We start from the raw sequence: 23,431 nt of genomic DNA, 5'->3' as shown, positions 1-23,431 counted from the left end.
TGAGCTGTAGTCATCACTGTGCCCAGTGGTTGTGTGGAGCCTAACATTAGAAAGATCTAACCTACCTACCCACCTGCCTCCTTTTTATATACTTTGTTGAACTTCCTAGGGTTACAGGGCTTTATTCTCACATGGAACTTTTCTGTATTTCTTTTTGGTTTTAGCTGTTCTAGACCTTCCATACTGTTTAAAAAATTTATTAAATGCCTATTCTATTGTAGAGATTGGGGGAAAAAAACCCAAAGTGTTTTCCCTATTCTCATACACCATTAAGTACAATACTTCTAACACCAGATATGTGGAGGTTTCTCCTCACATACCAAGCAAGTCTCCAGCAGACATCAGCTGGATGTCCTTTAACAATTAGAGTTCCAGTCTGTGGCCCGTTAACGAACCCGGCTGCATAGCTGGAGGTGATTGGTGGGCAAGCAAGCATGGCTGCCTGAGTTCTGCCTCCTGTCGGATCAGTGGCGGCATTAGATTCTCATAGGAGTGCATACTCTATTGTGAACTGCACGTGTGAGGGATCTAGGTCGTGCACTCTGTATGAGAATCTAATGCCTGATGATTTGAGGTGGAATAGTTTCATCTGAAACCATTCCTTACCCCCACTCCCTGACCCTTCAGTGAAAAAAATTGTCTTCCACAACACCAGTCCCTGATGCAGAAAGGTTGGGGACCACTGCTGTAATTCAACTCCATTCTGATGATATCTATCTATCTGTCTGGAGACAGTGTCAGATTCCACAGGTTGAGGGCTTGGTACCCTCCCATCCCCTTCAGATGCCAGCTGTCGCAAGTCCCAGGTTGTGACCTGTACTTCTGACTGTCTGGTTATAATTGGGGTTCCCTCCTTGGGTTTGATTAATTTGCTAGAATGACTCACTGAACTCAGGAAAATGCTTTACTTACATTTACCCATGTTTATAAAGGATATTACAAAAGATACAGATGAATGGCCAGATGGATAAGATGCTTAGTGTGAGGTTTGTAGGAAGGTACACAGAACTTGTGTGCCCTCCCCAGGCTTGCCACCCTCCAGGAACCTCCATGTGATCAGCTAAATCATTCATTCATTCATTCATTCATTTTGAGATGGAGTCTCGCTTTGTCGCCCAGGCTGGATTGCAGTGGTGCAATCTCAGCTCACTGCAACCTCTGCCGCCCGGGTTCAAGCAATTCTCCTGTCTCTGCCTCCGGAGTAGCTGGGATTATAGGTACAATTTTTTTGTATTTTTAGTAGAGATGGGGTTTTACCATGTTGACCAGGCTGGTCTCGAACCCCTGACCTCAGGTGATCTGCCTGCCTTGGCCTCTCAAAGTGCTGGGATTGCAGGCGTGAACCACTGCATCCAGCCGTGATCAGCTAAATCTCAAAGCTCTCAGAACCCAATCCTTCGGGTTTTTATGAAAGCTTCAGTACATACGACTGATTAAATTATTGGCCATTGGTGATCAGCTCCACCTTCAGCCTCCTCCCTCCCTGAGATTGGGGAGTGAGTGAAAGTTCCAACCCTCTAGTCACATAGTTGGTTCCCCTGGAAACTAACCCCCATCCTGAGATTATGCAGTAGCTCACCAAGAGGAAGAAAAGATGCTCCTATCACCCAGGAAATTCCAACGGACATAGGAGCTGTGTCAGATGCTCCTTTTACTCAGGAAATTGCAGAGGTCTTAGGAGCTCTGTGTCGGAAGCTGGGGTCAAAGACCAAATATAAGAGCAAAAGATTCTACTAGTAACACTATTGCTTAGGAAATTATAACAGCTAAAAAGAGCTCTAGGCCAGGAACTGTAGTCAGGAACCAAATATATATTTCATACTATATCACAATATTACCTCTGTGCTGGACACTATAGAGACTGTAAAGAGGGTTAAGCTGTGGCGCCTGATCTCTTGAAGCTCACATTATAGTTCATAAAATAATTGCATACTCTCAAAATGTTCTTTGCTTTTAAAAAAATGTGATAATATAGAGAAATAAGAGTTAATTTTCAATAAAGGAATGTAGAAGTTTTTTGTTGTTGTTAACTTGTAAGAGTTGAGCTGGACTTTGTCAGATAAGTAGTAAGAAGAAGGGCCTTCCAGGACATAGGAATAGCTTAAGCAAGGGCACAGTTGGGAAGATTCAGAGTGGACTTGAAAGTAGGGTAAATTGGAGTGATTAGACCATAATCTTTGCGTGGGCTTAAGTGGTAAAGATTCCAGTGCAGTAAACGTTAGGTAGAGATCAAACATTGGAGGCCTTTGAAAACCTGACTGAGCAGTTTGTGTATGGGTTGTGGGGTGGTAGATGTCACAGGTTTTTCAGGAGAAAAGCATAATCAACTCCAAGTTTAAGAGAATAACTCAGGTAGGATAGATTTAAGAGTGAAGCAGGAAAATTTGTCAGAAAGGTGATTATGGTTGTTTGGAAGAAATACTCAGGGCCTGAATTAAGAAACTAGTAAAAGAGATGGAGACAAAGGACATTAGAGGAATAAATAGAATATGTAGCATTTAGAGTGGGTAAAAGGGGCTGAAATGATTCTAGAATTTGGGGCATGAGCAGTTGATCCTGTACGGATCACAAATTTTAAGAAAAGAAGATAATTATATTTATATTTCAGATACTTGTTGAACCTACAAGTCAAGATATCTGGCTGACAACTAACTCTATAAAAGCTGTCCTGCATTTTGAAGGAAAGAATAGAAAAATATGGGGTGTGTATTTTAAGAAAGTGTATAACATAAGAGACGGCTCAGAGAGAAATGGCACTAGGACATAAATTTAAATGAAAAATAGCTAACTTAACTAGATCAAAGTTTATAGTCTTGGCTATAATGTCATATGGATGTCAGTTTTGTGTAGGAGGGCCACATTTTCGTGTCTGTCAGAATTATTTTTTATCTGATTATTAAAACGATGTGGGAAAATAAAATATTGGAGGTAAAAAGAACCACTGATAGTTTTATAGCTTAGAAATAACATTCACAGGCTAGGCGCAGTGGCGCATGCCTGTAATCCCAGCACTTTGGGAGGTTAAGGCAAGAGGATTGCTTAAGCTCAGGAGTTCAAGTCCAGGACCAGCCTGGGCAACATAGTAGGACCCCGGCTTTATAAAAAAATTTAAAAAATTAGTCGGGTATGGTGGCACACACCTGTAGTCCCAGCTACTCCAGAGGCTGAGGTGGGAAGATCGCTTGAGCCTGGGAGGTCGAGGCTACAGTGAGCTGTGATCGTGCTATTGCATTCCAGCCTGGGTGACAGAGTGAGACCCTGTCTCCCGAAATAACAAAAAACCACAAACACTCACTAGTGTGTTTAGCCATACATGTGTATTTTCACATATTATGTAAACACATAGTAGCTGATATTTTTTGACCTCTTATGTTGGGCATGATTCTAAGCATTTTACATTTATCAGCTCATTTAACTTTTAATTGAAGAATGATCTTTTAAGGTAGGTACTATTATCCCCACCTTATAGATGGGGAAACTGAAGCATGAAAGGTTAAGATTTTAACCAAGGCTGCACAATTAGGAGACAGTAAAGCCAGGAAGTCTTGTTTTCTAGTCTTTGGTCTTGGAACTATCCTGTTATATCTCTCACATACTAAGCTGATGTAGTTATCCTTTCTGATTAGCATTCGCTCTCAGTGCAGAAACCAAAGAGTTTCATATGATTTGTTAAATGATTTCTTTTTCTTTTTTTCTGTCTCAGGAAGAACCTTCATTTAAAAAAAAAAAAAAGATTCTTTTTTATTTAATTCTTGCTACTTTAACCAATATTCAGGAACCAATTAGATTGAAATAATGCACTATCTCTTACTGTCTAGACTCTTACTCTGTAATTGAATTCGGAGTACATAATGGTACTTACATACACACATGGACATACATGTATTTAATGAAATTATTTTATTTAGTTTTTTGAGACAGGATCTCACTCTATCACCCATGTTGGAGTGCAGTAGTGCAATCACAGCTCAGTGCAGCCTCAAACTCCCTGGGTTCAGGTGATCCTCCCAACTCAGCCTCCTAAGTAGCTGGGACCACAGGTGCACACCACTATACCTGGCTAATTTTTGTATTTTTTTTTTTATAGAGATGGGGTTTCACCATGTTGCCCAGGTTGGTCTCGAACTCCTGGGCTTAGTCCTCCCACCTTGGCCTCCCAGGTAGCTGTGACTACAGGAGTGTTTGTTCCACCATGCCCAGCTAATTTTTTTTTTTTTTTGCATTTTTTTTTGTAAAGACGGGTTTCACCATGTTTTCCAGGCTGGTCTTGAACTCCTGGTCTCAAACATTCTAACTGCCTTAGCCACCCAAAGTGTTAGCATTACAGGCATGAGCCACCACGCCCAACCAATAAAATTATTATGTAGTTTTAAAAATGTAGAGTATTTAATCATTTACCTGGACTCATATCTACCCAATTTTTGTCTAATTTAAGCCTGTGTTGTGCCTGCATACGAATGTTGTATATAATTTTTATCTTCGGATGTAGTTGGAAACTTTAGCTTATTTGCCTCAAAGAGATGACAGGAATTCAGAAAATATTGCTGATTCTGCTACTGAATCCTATAGTAACAAAATTTAGTGCAATCAAGTTGCAACATTGCATATCAGAAGTTTAATTTCTATTTGCTGAAATGGTAATGATTAATCCTAATTGGATGCCTACATTTTCAGAAAGATGTGCCGGATGGGGTGAAAGAGCTGTCAGAAGGTTCAGAAGAAAGCAGTGATGGTCAGTCAGATTCCCAGAGTTCTGAGAACAGCAGCAGCAGCAGTGATGGTGGCAGCAACAAGGAGGGAAAAAAGAGCAGGTGGAAAAGGAAAGGTAAATCCACCTGATCCTTCAATAAAGTACTAAATGCTGTAGGACAAATGCCCTTGTTAGTAGTTCATCTTTCCCCAGACTCCAGGTCAGTCACTTTCCCTTACCCTCTATAACAGTCCTGTCAAGGAGAGTTTTCTGCAATGATGGAGATGTTTGTATCTTTACTGTCCAGCACAACACAATAGCCACTAGCTACATGGGCCTATTGAACACTTGAAATATGGTTATTATGACCAAGGAGTTTAAAAAATAAAAATGCTTTCTGTTTTAGAGCTGTTTCAGGTTCACAACAAAATTGAGAGGAAGGTACAGAGATTTCTCATGTACCCCTCCCCCACCACATGCACAGCCTTCCCCACTAGCCACATTCTCCACCAGAGTGCTATATTTGTTACAGCTGATGAACCTACATTGACACATCATCACCCATAGTCCCTGGTTTACATTAGAATTTACTCTTGGGAGAGTACATTCTATGGCTTTGAACAAATGTATAATGACGCGTATTCACCATTATAGTATCAGAATAGTTTCATTGCCCTCAAGTCTTCTGTGCCCCAGCTCTTCATCTCTTCCTGCCTCCTAACCCCTGACAACCACTGACTTTTTTTGAGACGGAGTTCTACTCTTGTGGCCTGGCTGGAGTGCAATGGCGTGATCTCAGCTCATTGCAACTTCTGCCTCCTGGGTTCAAGCAATTATCCTGACTCAGCCTCCTAAGTAGCTGGGATTACAGGCGCCTGCCACCATGCCCAGCTAATTTTGTATTTTTAGTAGAGATGGGGTTTCACCATGTTGGTCAGGCTGGTCTCGAACTCCTTATCTCAGGTGATCTACCCGCCTCGGCCTCCCAAAATGCTGGGATTACAGGCGTGAGCTACTGTGCCTGGCCTGACAACCATTGATTTTTTACTGTTTCCATAGTTTGACCTTTTCCAAAATGTCATATAGTTGGAACCTTTTCAGATTGGCTTTTCTTCAGTAATATGCATTTAAGGTTCCTCTGTGTCTTCATGGCTTGATAAGTCATTTCTTTTTTGTTTGAACTTTTATTTTAAGTTCAGGGGTACAAGTTCAGGTTTGTTACATAGGTAAACTTGTGCCATGGGTGTTTGTTATGCAGACTATTTCATCACCCAGGAATTAAGCCTAGTACCCACTAGTTATTTTTCCTGATTCTCTCCCTCCTCCCCCACACCACCCTCTGAAAGGACCCAGTGTGTGTTGTTCCCCTCTGTGTGTCATGTATTCTCATCATTTAGCTCCCACTTATAAGTGAGAACATGCTGTATTTGGTTTTCTGTTCTGGTATTCATTTGCAATAGGTCATTTCTTTCCATTGTCTGGGTGTGCCATGGTTTGTTTATCCATTCACCTACTGAAGGACATCTTGGTTGCTTCCAAGTTTTGGCAATTATGAATAAAGCTGCTTTAAACATCTATGTGCGGATTTTGTATGTGCATAAGTTTTCAGCACCTTTGGGTAAATACTAAGGAGTGTGATTGCTGGATCATATGATTAAGAGTATGTTTAGTTTTATAGAAACTTCCAAACCATCTACCAAAGTGACTGTATCATTTTGCGTTTTGCATTTGTACCAGCAGTGGATGAGAGTTCCTGTTGCTTCTTGTCCTCATCAGCATTTAGTGTGGTTATTGTTGTGGATTTTGGCCTTTCTGATAGGTGTGTAGTAGTATCTCGTTGTTTTAATTTGCATTTCCGTAATGACATATGTTGTGGAGCACCTTTTCATTTGCTTATTTGCCATCTACATTATCTTCTTTGGTGAGATGTCTCATCAGCTGTTTGGCTTATTTTAAAATCAGGTTGTGTGTTTTCTTATTGTTGAGCTTTAAGAGTTCTTTGTATATTTTGAGTAACAATCCTTTATCGTATGTCTTTTGCAAATATTTTCTGTGTCTTGTCTTTTTTTGTTCTGAGACATAGTCTCACACTGTTGCCCAGGCTGGAGTGCAGTGGTGCGATCTTGGCTCACTGCAACCTCCGCCTCCTGGGTTCAAAGGATTCTCCTGCCTTGGCCTCCCGAGTTGCTGGGATTACAGGTGCCCGCCACCACGCCCAGCTAATTTTTGTATTTTTAGTAGAGGCGGGGGTTTCACCATGTTGGCCAGGCTGGTCTTGAACTCCTGACCTCGTGATCCACCCGCCTTCGCCTCCCAAAGTGCTGGGATTACAGGTATGAGCCACTGCGCCTGTCCAGCCCACCGCACCTGTCTTGTCTTTTTATTTTCTTGGCAGTTTCTTTCTCAGATCAGAAATTTTTAATGAAGTCTAGTGTACAATTTTTTTCTTTTGTGAACTGTGTCTTTGGTCTTGTATCTAAAACCCCTAGATTTTCTTCTATGTTGTGTTCTGAGAGTTTTAGAAATTTTCATTTTTGTTTAGGTCTGTGATCCATTTTGAGTTAATTTTTTGTGAAAGGTATGAGACCTGTATCTGGATTTCTTTTCTTATTTACATGTGGAGTTCTAATTAGGAATTTAATTTTGATTTTATTTTAACTTTAAATAGCCACATGAGGATAGTGGCTACCATACCAGACAACATTCTAGGTTTTACCTGGATTTGTTCTTAAGGTCTTAAGTCATTCATAGCCTTTTAGGGTGCTTTTATTTTACTTGCCTAAACTTGGAGCATTTAATGCTCTAACAACCCTCCTTAGGAAAAGTATGCATTTCATTTCTACTAGCAAACACTGAATTTAGTCTGCTGGTCTTTGCTCTTATTCCGTTTGGTGTCTACTTCGTAGCTCACCTGAAAAGCTTTCTTTAGGGAATAATGTCTGTTGCTGCAGCTTCCCTGGAATGGATTTTCCAGTTAAGGATATGAATTATTGCCTAATTACTGCTGATTATTCTGTAGCTTGTTGTCAGAGTCTATTCAAAGAGGGCAAATCTTTTTTATCCCAGTATTTATAATTTAGCTGTACATGGCAAGGCAAATTTTAAACCAACTCTTGATGATTCCTTTGCAAGGACTGACATAGTTATGTTCCAGAGCAAAACAGACATTCAAGATTTTTTCTAACTTGAATATCCTTTTAGATTTGAGTAATGATAGGTGAGTTGTCTTTGGAGCTAGAAGCTCAGGTTATGTTGGAATACTAGACTCATTCATTTAAGTCCCTTCAGAATGGTTACTATGCCTATATTAGAAAAATAGTTCTAATTCACTACCATCCCTCTGTTAATATTTTTGCTACTCCTGGAGAGAATTGAGATAATTAATGGCCTCATCTGTTCTCTGCTATAGCTACTACATACATAATTTGAGCGAACTTTGTAATCAGAGAATCTTAGCTTTAAGTTGATAACCACTTAGAGAGCTACCCAGACCTCAGTTGTTAGGAATAAATGGAATGAAAGTAAAACAAAGAGGGTGCTTCTGACTAGTATTGTTGATATGTGGTTTTAAAATAATCCCTGTCAGTAGTGAAAGGAGGTGTATTCCAGGGCCGTCCATTCCCTGGGGTCCACTAAGCACCTATTTTTGAAAAAGTGAAGCCAAAAGTGGAAAGGGCTCTCTCTGTCTATCCCCTGCTTCTCCTCATTTTATTTTTTTAATTTTAATTTTTTCCCTTCTTTTCACAAGTGTTGATTCTCCTCATTTTAAGCTTTTCCTTTTAAGTTTGGAATTGTAGATCTAAGATTAGGAACCGAGCCAGGTCATCAGGTAAGGGAAGCAATTAGCGAGATTCATGTTTTCTGGATGGGATTGGGACAGGGAAATCAATATTAAAGCAAGTCTTGTAAAATGGGAATATACTTGGGGCCCTTGCTTTTCAAGAGCCACATATGCTGCTCTTTGAATAGTGGCTGTTGTATCTGTGTTTCTTTTGCTCTGAACGTATGATTATTAATGGCTGTCTCTAAGAATTTGAGGTGAATGTGTTAAGCTGTAGGAAGATCCGAGAAATAACCATAGAACCCTATTGTCAGTAGCCGAATAGGTAGATATGAATAACGTAACCTTGCCCCACACTCTGCATAATAATAGAGGACATGAACAGTAAGGTAATATCAAATTGAATGTTGGGTCCAATTGTTTTTGAGCTGCTTTCCATTTATTCGTTTTCTAGAAATCATTATAATATTGATTATTTGTCCTCAGTTTACAATAAGATGAGATGCTCTATAAAGCTCTTTTCTGGTTGCAGGTAGTCTATAATAAAGCCTAGAGGAAAATGGGCGGTATGTGGTGTCTGGAAGGTGAGGTGAGAGGTGCGCATGATGTCATATGTGATTCATGTTTAAGCAGCTCTGATATTCTCAAGAAATGAATGCCAAGCTACCAATTATGGAGAATGATTTAGTCTCTCATAGAATATGCATCTGTCATTCATGGGTCATACATGTGGTATAGATACCATATAATTTGTAGGTATATATTATGTATTTGTGGATGTTTTTGTAGTCCAGTGCAAATTAAAGTGACAGACATGTAGCCAGCAGTGAGCATGCAGCAAAGCAGTTCTAAATCTTAATTATCCATAAAGGTAAAGCAAGCTAATTGTGCCTATTACTTTTTCTTATTTCAGGCCTTTACTCTCAATCTGACATCACTTTATTTCAAATGCATTGTAAGACAGGAAGAACACTGAGATAGTATCAAAACCCACTTCCTTTTATGTACAAAAATAAAGAGCTCTGACAGCAAAACTGATACTTCTAGTTGAAAATCGATAGAAACTTTCTTGATATATGTATACCTTTTAGCCAAATAGGAACAGAGAATAGAACTTTGAAATTCAGTCCAATATTAAAACTAGTTTATTGATTTCTATGTAAAGTGGAAGAACTTAAAAGTTTGTAGTTTTGGTTCCTAGTTTTCAGACAGGAAACACAATGTTCAGAGAAGAGTTTTATGGAATTCCAAATAAAGGTAAGATGGAATAATAACTTCAGAAAAACGAATACTAAAATCAACTATTTATATTGCTTTTTTATGATCATAGCTAAGTGAAATCTCTGCTTTTTCCCCAAAATAAAATATTGCATTATGAAGCAACTGTGGGACTATTATTTTTATCTTCTGATAGAAAAAGTTTTGTTAGATTTTGGTCTGCCTTCAAAGTGTCTTAAGAATGAAATTAATTACATAAAGTATACCTTTTCTCTGTAAGGAATCACTGTTTCCTCTAGTGTGAACTAATGTTAATTTTACTGCTTGTTCAGAACTACTTTAAATCAGGAATTTGATATATATTGTGTCTGGAGTTATTTAAAATACCATAAACCTATCTACCTTCTAACATTTATATGTGTGTTAAGTTACTGAATGGGTATGATTATGTCTCCTTTTAAAAGTATACTGGAGGCAAAACTTTTTTTGGCAAGTTAACTTAGATGGAGAGAGACCTTTAGGAGATTTTCTCTTTTCCTCTGAGGTTATTATTGGTGGCTGAGTTGGAGGTGTTAGCTCTGTGTTGTGTTAAAGATGGCTACACTGTTAGGGCTTTGGATAGTTAGAGTACCCAGAAGCAAGGAAAGTGTTGAGGTGTGGCCTTTCCCGTTTAGGCCAGGGGACTCTGAATATAATCAGGAAACACCGCCTGCCTAGTTTGGAGTATATTGCACTTGGTGTCGGAGGAAGGGACTTAGAACTAAAAAGGATCTATTACCTCTAAAGAAAGACCTGCTAGAATAAAAACTCTCCCTCAAGAGAAACATAACTGTTTCTAAAGATCAAAATCATTTAGGAAACGTTGATTATTATCAATCCTTCAACAATCAATTCTTCAACTATATATAGTTCTTAAGTTTCAATTTTGTTATCAATCCTTCAGTGTCTGATATATCCCTAATACTTCATAGGGGCCCATTAAATGTCTTTGGGAGAAAATAAAAATTTAAGTCAGAGATTATTTACTAAAGCTTTTAACTCAAATGCATCTACTATTAATAGTCTGTATCTTTTTGACCTTGTTCGACATTATAATCATCCGTCGAAATGGAAAATTCTCAATGCTGTAATAATGTATGTATGTACCTTTTGACTTAAACTCAGTGAGCAGTATGTAAATATCCAGCAACGAGAAGCTGCTGCAGTGAACTATGTAAAACTGACTGATAAGCCTCAAGTTCCAAAATTTGTTTTGTTGTATTTATTTTATTTACTTTTTGAGACAGAAACTTGCTCTGTCGCCCAGGCTGGAGTGCAGTGGCATGATCTCGGATCACTGCAACCTCGCCTCCCGGGTTCAAGCGATTCTCCTGCCACAGCCTCCCCAGTAGCTGGGACTACAGGCGTGCACCACCATACCAGTAAAGCCAGAATTTCGCCATGTTGGGCAGGCTGGTCTCAAACTCCTGGCTTCAAGTGATCTGCCCGCCTCAGCTTCCCAAAGTGCTGGGATTACAGGTGTGAGCCACCACGCCTGGCCTAAAATTTGTTTTAAATGTTTTTTCTGAAAACACTTAATAATATTAAGCTTAAAAAAAAAATTTATCAGCCGGGTGCGGTGTTTCACACCTGTAATCCCAGTACTTTGGTAGGCCGAGGAGGGTGGATCACCTGAGTTAAGGAGTTCAAGACCAGCCTGGTCAACATGGTGAAACCCCTTCTCTACTAAAAATACAAAAATTAGCCAGGTGTGGTGGCACACGCCTGTAATCACAGCTACTCGGGAGGCTGAGGCAAGAGAATCACTTGAACCCAGGAGGCCTCGGAGGCTGCAGTGAGCCAAGATCACGCCACTGCACTCTAGCCTGGGCAACAAAGTGAGACACTGTCTCAAGAAAAAAAAGAAAAAAATTATTTACTAGATTACTCTTTGGGTTTCTTTTATGTGATGATTTTTGTTTTTTTGTTTTTAAATCAAATAATAGTAACTTGATCTTTTGATCAGAATTTGTTAATCTTTTATTTCTATATGTTTATATAGAAGCAAGCATTTTTGTTTCTAACTAGACAAAAAAATGTGTTGTTAAGAATTGTTTTAATCTGTTGAGCAGTCCATATTGGAGGATAAAGTTATCCTGAAAGGTGTTGTTTAAGCCATTAGTTTATTTATAACAACCAAAGTAATATCTCTGTTAAACTACTTGTTAGGCAGGCTGTGGTGGCTCACACCTATAATCCCAGCACTTTGGGAGGCCAAGGTGGGAGAATCACTTGAGCCCAGGAGTTTGAGACCAGCCTGGGCAATATGGTGAGACTCCTGTCTCTACAAAAAATAAAAAGTAAAATTAGCCGAGTGTGATGGTGTGTGCCTGTAGTCCCAGCTACTTGGTAGACTGAGGCAGGAGGATTGCTTAAGCCCAGGAGTTCAAGGCTACAGTGTTCTATAATGGGACCACTGCATTCCAGCCTAGGTGACAGAGCGAGACCCTGTCTCAAGAAATGAATGAATAAACAAGCAAAGAAACTACTTGTTACACTCATGCCTTCTCCAGTTTGTATTATTTGCCAGGTATTTGGGAAACAAATTTGAATGAGGTGTCACCCCACCCTTAAAGTTGTCTCAACATATCTAGAGGGATAGAAAAGTAAGTAGATAACTAGCACATGACTTCATAAATCACATGTGTTTATATTTATCATGTTATGACCACATTAGAGAAGGGATACTAAGTTAACTTTGCCTGGGTTACTACTAAGTATTAGCTATAAAAGTTCTAAGACACTATTCTTCTCTAGAGTTTAATCACTAGGGAAGACGGTGTATTATGGAAAGAAAACATATATAAAGGCAAGAAGATGGGAATGTGTATAGTGTTTTCAGGAAGCCATAAGAAGATAAATGTGGCTGGGAGAGGGGATTTGTGGAGGGAAAGAAATTTGGATCATATGGTTAACCTTTAGTGATAGTCTTATTATTTACAAGATAATGGTATGCACAAAGTTTCTTTTTTTTTTTTTTTTTTTTTTTTTGAGACAGAGTCTTGCTCTTGTCGCCCAGGCTGGAGTGCAATGGCATGATCTCGGCTCACTGCAACCTCCCCATTGTGGGTTCAAGCTATTCTCCTGCCTAAGCCTCCTGAGTAGCTGGGATTATAGGCACCCGCCACCATGCCTGGCTAATTTTTATATTTTTAGTAGAGACGGGGTTTTGCCATGTTGGCCAGACTGGTCTCGAACTCCTGACCTTGTGATCTGCTTGCCTCGGCCTCCCAAAGGGCTGGAATTACAGGTGTGGGCCACCACACCCAGCCTCACAAAGTTTCTTAGGAAAATTAAGGTATAGATAAGAGAGAGAATGGAGACACTAATGACTCTTCCAAATTTTCATAGCCAGACACCAGGAAGATCAAGACTGTTTATAGGCTGGGTGTGGTGGCTCACACCTGTAATCCCATTACTTTGGGAGGCCGAGGCAGGAGTATGACTTGAGCCCCGTAGTTCAAGACCACCTTGGGCAACATGGTGGGACTTTGTCTCTAAATAAAAAACAGCCGGTTTTGGTGGTGCACACCTGTAGTCCCAGCACTTTGGGAGGCCAAGGTAGGAAGATCACTTAAGCCTAGAAGTCTGAGACCACAGTGAGCTATGATGATGCCACTGCATTCCAGCCTGAGTGACAGAGAGAGACCCTGTCTCAAAAAAAAAAAAAAAAAGACAAAAGACTGTTTATTGACCCTTTTTTATTTGTTTCATATTTTTGTTCATTAAGTTTCTGAGTTAATAAACTAGCTTCTTTTGTTTTTCTGCTCACTAGTGTTTAAGTTAGCTCAATTTATTTCTTATCGCTGGTATATAAGCTAAAATTTATTTTTGTTTTGCTTTTGAAAACCATTTGTTGAAGGTAGAATACTTCCTTGGTGTAGGATGACATTAATTGGTGACATTAATTAGTTGCATTTGAAGTAAAACTGGTAATAGAGAAGTCTGAGGGATTATTTTTCTATAAGTGCCACTTTGTGAGAAAAGATTATAAACAGGGTCTTGATATAGTTAAAATGCAGCTTTTTTTCTTTTTTTATGTTTACTTTTTAAACAAGGTCTTATTTTTAATAGTTCTGTTTTTGTTTTTTTTTTTTAAGATGTAGTCCTAGGAAACCTTGCTCGTGCGCTTCTCACACGCCCCCCCACCCCCCCGCCCCGCAACCGCGACTCATATCACCACCACCTCAGTTAGCTAGTTTATTCTCAAATTATTCATCATCAAGGACCAATTTTTTTCCTCAAGTCCATTGTGGACTCGGAATGACCCAGCAATGTCAAATTTCTATGAAAGTACCTAAATGTTCTTGCTTTCATACTTTATCTTGTCACAGACCAGTCTGTGGACATTTGAACAGCAATAGTTTAGATGATTTTTCAGCTTTACTTTAAAAAAGGGGGAGAGGGTGCCAAATTTTATCTTTAAAGGAGAAACTATACGAAATGATCTTGTCCCTTTTTTTAAAATTCAGAACAGAAAATAACCCCATCTCCCTAGTAAATAATTAACTATTACGATGCTTCATCAGCATTGCGAAAACATCCTGTCATCTCCAAATCACTACTGGTCCTTTCTCAAAAGTAACCACCGTCCTGATTTCTGTCAATTTGGGTCACTTTGCCTATTTTTAAAATTTTAAATTAGATTATAATATATATGGATTAAGTACTTTTTCTCTGAAATGCTTGGAACCAGAAGTGTTTTGGAGTTTGGATTTTTTCAGATTTTGAAACATTTGCATTATTTGGGTTGAGCATCCCGAATTCAGAAAGTTCAAAATCCAGAATCCTCCAATGAACATTTCCTTTGAGCATCATGTTGGCACTCAAAAATTTTCTTATTTTGGGCATTTCATGTTTTCTGATTTGGAATGATCAGCTTGTATTCATTAAAGTACACATAAGTATGCAGCTTGTTGGATTTTCACAAACAGAACAGTACTATGAACTATCAACCAGACTAAGGAGCAAAATATTGCCCTGGTATCTCTCCCTGAGCTCTCTTCTGGTCACACCCACTGCTCCAAAATAACCACTCTTAACAACTTCCAATAGCATAAACAAGACATGTCTGCAACAGACTAATGTCCAGAGAAATTTTTAAACTTATATAATCAAGTCATACTTAAATAATTTTTTGCTATTACATTATTTGCATGTGTGTAAAAATCATTCATCTTCTGGTGTGTAGAAATATATCAGATTCTTAAAACTATGTAGAGTGGTTATTTTGGGGCAATGGGTGTGACCAGAAGGGAGCTCAGAAAAATCCATAGCATTAATGAACAAAATTGACCTGCAGAAAATGCAGTAATATATTTTTTTTAAAAAAGTCAATAGAACTAAAATAGATCTATAGATTCAATGCAATCCTAACCAAAATCATAGTAGGTTGATGGGAGAGGGGACATGTGGAAACTGACAAGTTGCTTCTAAAATTTACATAAAGATGAGATCAGTCAGAAAAGCCAAGAAAATATTGAAGAACAAAATGGAAAGAATTATTATATATCAGGATTAGTCATAAAGCTAGGCAATTTTCTAAAGAAAAAAACATACTGGGTACATTAAGAAGTTGCATTCATCAAAACATAACTTTAAGAGAGTGAAAAGGCAAGCCACAGAGAAGTTATTTGGAATAAATATATGCAACAAAGGAATATATGAAGAACTCCTACAAGTTACTAAGAAAAAGAGAATTCGTAGAAAAATGGGCAAAGACTAGAACAAGCGTTGCACAAAGATGATATCAAAATGATTAATAATGAAAAGGAGTCCAATTCCATTAGCGACCACAGAAAGGCAACTAACTTATAACCACATGCGATATTATTACACACCCACCAAAGTCCAAAATTAAAAAGACTGATGGTACCAACTGCTAGTGATCATGTGAGATAACGGGATTCTTATACACTGGTGGTGAGAATTTAAACTAGTACAACTAGTACAACTACTTTGGAAAACTGCTTGGCTGTCTGTAGTATAGCTAATTCTACTCTGGAATATATACCCAACAGAAAGGAGTACAAAAAAATTTTTTTAAAAAGTAGAATTAATCGTAATAGGCAAAAAATAAAAATAACCTAAATGTTCATTAAAGATAGGATAAATGAATTTGGGTACTGGTGGATGTTTATGCAATGAAAATACTATATACACACAGAGAGGAAACTATCTTCCTGTATATGCATGTGCGTGTGCACATTTTAATGATAGCTTTATTCTTTTATCTTTTACATTTATATCTATAAACCATGTGGAATTTTTTTGTATTATGTGAGATGAGGATCATCATTTTATTCCTTTCACCCTGTAGGGATATCTTAATCACCTAGCACCCTTTTTTGAAGACTTCCTTCGTTTACTTTATTGCAGTGTTCTCTATGTCATAAGTCAATTGACCATATAGTTATGGTTTGGTTTCTGGACTTTCCTTTGTTCTGTTGTGTTTTATCTTTCCTTGTAACAGTACCACCCTGTTTTAATTACTTTTGCTTTATTATTAATCCTGGTATCTAATAGTTTAATTCTTTCCATTTTGTTCTTTAATATTTTCTTGGCTTTTCTGACTGATCTCATCTACATGTAAATTTTAGAAGCAGCTTGTCAGTTTCCACATGTCCCCTCTCACCTCAACCTGCTATGATTTTGGTTAGGATTGCGTTGAATCTATAGATCAGTTTTAGTTCTGTTGACTTTTAAAAAAATATATTACTGCATTTTTTGCAGTTCAGTTTTGTTCATTAATGCTATCCATAGTATTTTCTGTCTTACAGGTCTTTGCACGCTTCTTATTAGATTTATTCCTTGACATTTTTTATTCTGTTGTGAATGGCTTTAACTTTTTTTTACTTTATAATTGTGTGTTGCTGATATATAGAAATACAGTTTTTATAAATTGACTGTGTCTTTGAAGTGTCTAGGATTTTACCTGATTTGTAAGTGAACAAAGAGATTAGCCTCTCATGGATTTTAACAGAAGAAACAAGAATCCTGGGTCATAGAAAAAGTACTGTATTACCCATGATAGAGTAAGCAATATGACTATCAGCATACTTTTCGTGTCAGCTTTCCCTTACCCCAAAACTCACAGGTGATGAGATACAGGCCCAGGTGTATCCTATTCATGCAGTGGGTTTGCATCTCAGCCAAGAAACATTAGTTTGAGGGATTCACTGCTTTTAGCAGAAGCAAGCATATTTTGCCTGGGAAGAGACATTGCCTCATCTCATGGTTGCTCTGCAACTGCAAACATAACCCTGAAAGATGGCTCAGGTGAAGAGTGTTCTGGGACTTAAAACGTTGTTTGCATTCCTCGCGTGTATACACGACAGCACTCGGGGCCTGTGGTGGATTGCCTCTCTGAATATTGACACTGGATGTAACAACATTGCAAAATTAATTTTTAAAATCTGTTAGTTTATACATAGTTTTATTTTTAGGATTGTCTACTTGTACAAATATGTAATTTATGAATAATGGCAATTTTCTTTTTCTTTTTTTTTTTTTTTTTTTTTTTTTTTTTTTTTTTTTTTGCCATTTTGTACCAGCCAGGACTTACAGAAAATAGTGGAACAGACATGGTACTATCAATTATCCTTTTCATTCTCTACCTTTAAGGTAAAGCTTTTAATATTATAATTTTTATTTGTTTGTTTGTTTTTGAGACAGGGTCTCTCTCTGTCACTTAGGCTGAAGTGCAGTGGTGTGATCTCGGCTCACTGCAACCTCCACCTCCAGGGTTCAAGCAAATTCTCATGCCTTGGCCTCCTGAGTAGCTGTGATTACAGGTGTGTGCCACCACGCCCAGCTAATTTTTGTATTTTTAGTAGAGATGGGGTTTCACCATTTTGGTCAGGCTGGTCTCAAACTCCTGGCCTCAAGTGATCCACCTGCCTTAGCCTCTCAAAGTGCTGGGATTACAGGTGTGAGCCACCAGTGCCCAGCCTTTTAATATTATAATGTTTTAAGAATGATGTGGGCCAGGCGCAGTGGCTCACACCTGTATTCCCAGCACTTCAAGAGGCCAAGACAGGTGGATCACAAGATCAGGAGATCAAGACCATCCTGGCTAACACGGTGAAACCCCATCTCTACTAAAAATACAAAAATTAGCCGGGCGTGGTGGCATGCACCTGTAGTCCCAGCTACCTGGGAGGCTGAGGCAGAAGAATCACTTGAACCTGGGAGGCGGAGGTTCCAGTGAGCCAAAATCGCACTACTGCACTCTAGCCTGGTGACAGAGCAAGACTCCATCTCAAAAAAAAAAATGATGTGGAGTAGTAGGTTGTTTGTAGATACTTTTTAGTATATGAAGTTAGTTTCCTTTTATTTGTAATTTGCTAAGAGATTTTGTAATACACAGATGTTGCATTTTATCAGTTGCTTTTCCTTCGTGTACATAATTCCTGTAGTGAATTATATTGATTTTACGTATCAAATGTTAAACCAACCTTGTGTTCCTTGGATAAACCAACTCAGTTGTGATATATTATTAATCGTCTATATCATAGATTTTATTTGCTCATAGTTTGCATTTAACTTTAAGGTTTGCCTGCATGTTTTCCCCATATAATGTCCCTGTTAAAATTTGGTATCATAAAAAAATTGGTAATTGGGTTTTGGTTCTCTGAAATAATTTGTTTAAGATCGTTTTTGTAGGCCGGGCGCAGTGGCTCACACCTATAATCCCAGCACTTTGGGAGGCTGAGGCGGGTGGATCACCTAAGGTTATGAGTTTGAGACTCAGCCTGGCCAACATGGTGAAATCCCATCTCTACTAAAATTATAAAAATGAGCCAGGCGTGGTGGTGGGCACCTGTAATCCCAGCTACTTGGGAGGCTGAGGCAGGAGAATTGCTTGAACCTGGAAGGTGGAGGTTGCAGTGAGCCAAGATTGCATCATTGCACTCCAGCCTGGGGACAGAGTGAGACTCTGTCTCAAAAAAAAAAAAAAAAAAAAAAAAAAGATTGTTTTTCTTCCTTAAAAGGTTTGGGGGCTGGGCACAGTGACTCATTCCTGTAATCCCAGCACTTTGGGAAATGGAAGTGTGCCAGTCACTTGAGGTCAGGAGTTTGAGACCAGCCTGGCCACCATGGTGAAACCCCATCTCTACTAAAAATAAAGAAATTAGCCTGATGTGGAGGCGGGTGCCTGTAATCCCAGCTACTCCAGAGGCCAAGGCAGGAGAATCACTTGAAGCTGGGAGGCGCAGGTTGCAGTGAGCTGAGATTGTGCCACTGTGCTCCAGCCAGGGAGACAGAGCGAGACTCTGTCTCAAAAAATAAATAAATAAATAAATAAATAAAAAAGTTAGGGAGAATTTCCTGATAGAAACCTGGGCTGAAATATTCCTTTTCAGGGATATTTTACTTTTAATTAAATTTAACATAAATATGGTAAAACATACAGATCACAAGTCTATAATTCACGTACATGAATGGGAATATGAGTTAGAATAAATGAGAATACTTATAATTCCTTGACTTGGGGAAAAATTCTATTAGCCTGGGCAGCACTATAATAGCTTATATTCAATGAATGACAGTGTTAAGTTCACACCATCTGTATAGCTCTGGAAAATAGGCTAAATAAAAGCAAGTGTTAGGCTTCAAATTGTGTCCCCTTCAAAAAGATATATTGAAATCATAACCTCTGGTACCCCAGAATGTGTGCTTATTGGGAAACAGAGTTATTGTAGAGTTAATTAGTGAAGATGAAGTCATACTGTAGTAGGGTGGGTCGTTAGTCCACTAAGATTGTTGACTTTATAAGATGGGTCATATGAAGATGTGGAGACATGAAGAGAGTGCCGTGTGACGATGGAGACAAGAGGTTGAAATGATGCTGCTGTAAGCCAAGGAATGCCGAAGATTGCTGGATGTTACCAGAAACTAAGAGAAAGGGATGGAATAGCTTATCTCACAGAAGGAACCATCCTTGCTGACACATCAGTTTTGGATTTTCAGCCTCCAGAACTGTGAAGGAATAAGCGTCTTATTTTATGCCACCTAGGTTATGTACTTTTTAAAATGACAGTCCTGGGGAATTAATACAGGGAGTAAAGTTCATTCTTCATTATACAATGTATTTAATATATTATATTCCCATGAAATCTTTTAAAATATTGTATAGTCATCATCTCTGCTGCCATAATCTTTCTGTTAACATTTTAATCATCATCCTTAAGTGAGACTTGCAGCCCAAGCTGAAGGAGGCTTACATATACAAGGGTTTGATGCCACCTACTTTCTTAATTTCTTTTTTTAGTTGGGAGACAGGGTCTTACTCTGTCACCCAGGCTGGAGGCAGTGGCGTGATCACAACTCAAGTGCAGTCTCAACTTCTTAGGCTCAGGTGATCCTCCTACCTCAGACCCCCCAAGTAGCTGGGACTACAGCACGCCACCACACCTGGCTAACTTTGTATTTATTTATTTATTTAGAGATGGAGTTTCACTCTTTCGCCCAGGCTGGAGTGCAGTGGCGTGATCTCAGCTCACTGCAACCTCTGCCTTCCGGTTTCAAGTGATTTTCCTGCCTCAGCCTCCCAAGTAGCTGGGATTACAGGCATGCACCACCACGCCCGACTAATTTCTGTATTTTTAGTAGAGTCAGAGTTTCACCATGTTGGCCAGGCTGGTCTTGAACTCTTGACCTCGTGATCCTCCCACCTCAGCCCCACAAAGTGCTGGGATTACAGTCGTGAGCCACCGCACCCAGCCATGTATTTTGTTTTACGTAGACAAGATTTTGCCATGTTGCCCAGGCTGGTCTCGAACTCAAGTGATCCCACCCGCCTTGGCCTCCCAAAGTGCTGGGATTACAGGCGTGAGCCACTGCGTCCAGTCTGGAAGGCAGTTTATAATACTTAATACTTCCTGTCAGTAAGGACAAACTAAAAGAAGCAAACTACTCTAAAAATTAGAAAAAAAAGAATAATAAAGTAAACTAATAGATAGCTGAAGAAAATAATTTATAATAAAAATAAATAATGGAAATTACTAAATTAGAAGAGAAAAATGGTAGAAAAGGTTGGTTTTTAAATGAATCAATATATAGACAAACTTTGTTAACCTGCTTTTTTTTTTAAAGGAAAAATCCATGAGTATATAAATTCAGGTTGAAATTTCAAAACAGAATTAAAAAACCATTAGACTTTTTCACAGTACTTTGTAGATGAAATGGGATACTTTTCTAGGAAAATACAGTGCACAAAAATTGAACCCAGTAGAGATAGAAAGTATAAATACATTTCCATAGAAGTAGACCTGTATTAGAACTCCCCTTCAAAAGAACACTATACCCACATGTTCTTCAGGGGAATTCAATCATATGTTTATTTTTTAATTTTTATTTATTTATTTATTTTGAGACAGAGTCTCATTCTGTCCCCCAGGCTGGAGTGCAGTGGTACAATCTTGGCTCACTGCAGCTTCCGCCTCCTGGGTTCAAGCGATTCTCCTGTCTCAGCCTCCCGAGTGGCTGGGATTACAGGTGTGCACCACCATGCCTGGCTAATTTTTTGTATTTTTAGTAGATACAGGGTTTCACCATGTTGGCCAGGCTAATCTCGAGCTCCTGACCTCAAGTGATCCGCCCACCTTGGCTTCCCAAAGTGCTGGGGTTACAGGCGTGAGCCACCGTGCCCAGCCAGAATTCAACCAATATGTTTAAAGATAATAATCTTAATGTTTTAAACACTGTTACAGAGCTAGAATAAAAAACATATTTCTGTGCTCGCTGAAAAGGTCTTTGAATAAATTTTAGGCTCAATAAAATTGAGAATTGGTGGATTCCTCTTTAACATTATAACTTAGTTGAGAAACCAGTGTCTTAAGGGGGAACACTGGTGGCTTATCCTTTAGCCGGAACGAGTCAAGAACAAGATGTCCACTATCTCCATTCTTATTTAACATTATGTTAGAGGTGTTTTGTTTTGTTTTCTTTTCTTTTCTTTTTTTTCTGAGATGGAGTCTTCCTCTGTTGCCCAGGCTAGAGAGCAGTGGGCAACACTGCAACACCGTCTCGGCTCACTGCAACCTCCACCTCCCAGGTTCAAGCAATTCTCCTGCCTCAGCTTCCTGAGTAGGTGGGATTACAGGTGCATGTCACCACGCCTGGCTAATTTTCTGTATTTTTAGTAGAGATGGGGCTTCACCATGTTGGCCAGGCTGGTCTGAAACTCGTGACCTCAGATGATCCACCCGTCTCAGCCTCCCAAAGTGCTGGGATTACAGGCGTGAGCCACCGCGCCTGGCCTAGAGTTGTTTATGTCAACACAGGTAAGCAAGAGAAATTAGTTTGAGTAAGCGACGACAAGAGTCAGGAAGGATTAGGTAAAACTACTTCTTTTTTTCAGATGATATGATTTTGCATCTGACAAACACAAAAGAATCAGTGGAGATAAATATTGATTAAAAAGAACTGGTGGTCCATGCTCGTAGTCCCAGCACTTTGGGAGGGTGGGGCAGGAGGATCACTTGAGGCCAGGAGTTTGAGACCAACCTGGACAAACATAGCAGGACTCTGTCTCTACAAAAAATAAAAAATAAAAAAAAAATAAGCCTGGGCGCAGTGGCTCATGCCTGTTATCCTAGCACTTTGGGAGACCGAGGAGGGCAGATCACGAGGTCAGGAGTTCAAGAACAGCCTGGCCGATATGGCAAAACCCCGTCTCTACTAAAAATATAAATTAGCCGGGCATGGTGGCACGCGCCTATAGTCCCAGCTGCTCAGGAGGCTGAAGCAGAAGAATCGCTTGAACCCAGGAGGCGGAGGCTGCATGAGCCGAGATAGTGCCACTGCACTCCAGCCTAGGTGACAGAGCGATGACTCTGTCTCAAAAAAAAAAAAAAAAAGCCAGGCGTGTACCTGTAGTCCCAGTTACTTAGACGGGGATACCTTGAGCCCAGGAATTCAAGGCTGGGTGACAGAATGAGAACCTGTGTCTAAAAAAAAAAAAGAGAGAATTTGGGATTGTAAAAAAATAGATGTAAATAAAATTAATATGTAACAGCCACCATGTGCATAAATAGTAATGAAAAAAGAATATATTTGCGGTAACAACATCAACAACAAAAAAATTCTGAGCATCACTATTTTTTTCTTTTCTTTTTGAGACAGAGTTTTGCTCTTGTTGCCCAGGCTGGAGTGCAATGGCACCATCACGGCTCCCTGCAACCTCTGCCTCCCGGGTTCAAGCGATTCTCCTCCCTCAGCTTCCTAAGTAGCTGGGATTACAGGCATGCACCACCATACCCAGTTAATTTTGTGTTTTTAGTAGAGAAGGGGTTTCACCATGTTGGCTAGGCTGGTCTCAAACTCCTGACCTCAGGTGTTCCACCCGCCTTGGCCTCTCAAAGTGTTGGGATTACAGGCGTGAGCCACCGTGCCTGGCCGAGCATTACTTTTTTAAGATATGTACAAAATGGTGAAACAACTCAATACCCAAAAAGATGAAATTGCATTCATTTCTCACACTCCAGGACAAATTCCAAAGAAATTAGAGTTATAATAAATGTAAAATATGAAACCAAGTACTACAGGAAAACATGGGTGAATTAATTTTCTTTCTTTCTTTCTCTTTCTTTATTTCTTTTTTTCTCTTTCTTTCTTTCTTTCTTTCTTTCTTTCTTTCTTTCTTTCTTTTTCTTTTCTTTTCTTTTCTTTCTTTTTTTTTGAGATGGAATGCAGTGGCA

At 39.1% G+C, this 23,431-nt stretch overlaps 1 protein-coding gene across 1 annotated transcript in view; it reads left to right on the top strand.

Annotated features, from left to right (window-relative positions):
- The window catches only part of ASXL2 (ASXL transcriptional regulator 2), a 146,261-nt gene that overhangs the window by 78,858 nt on the left and 43,972 nt on the right, over positions 1-23,431 (top strand). The window contains exon 5 of the mRNA XM_030799482.1: positions 4,675-4,825. Coding sequence (XP_030655342.1) covers positions 4,675-4,825 — 151 coding nt within the window. The remainder of the gene's footprint in view (positions 1-4,674; positions 4,826-23,431) is intronic.

This window comes from Nomascus leucogenys, chromosome 19 (genome assembly GCF_006542625.1).
Source record: "Nomascus leucogenys isolate Asia chromosome 19, Asia_NLE_v1, whole genome shotgun sequence".
In the NCBI taxonomy this organism is placed as follows: domain Eukaryota; kingdom Metazoa; phylum Chordata; class Mammalia; order Primates; family Hylobatidae; genus Nomascus; species Nomascus leucogenys.
This window is presented reverse-complemented; position numbering and strand designations above follow the sequence as displayed.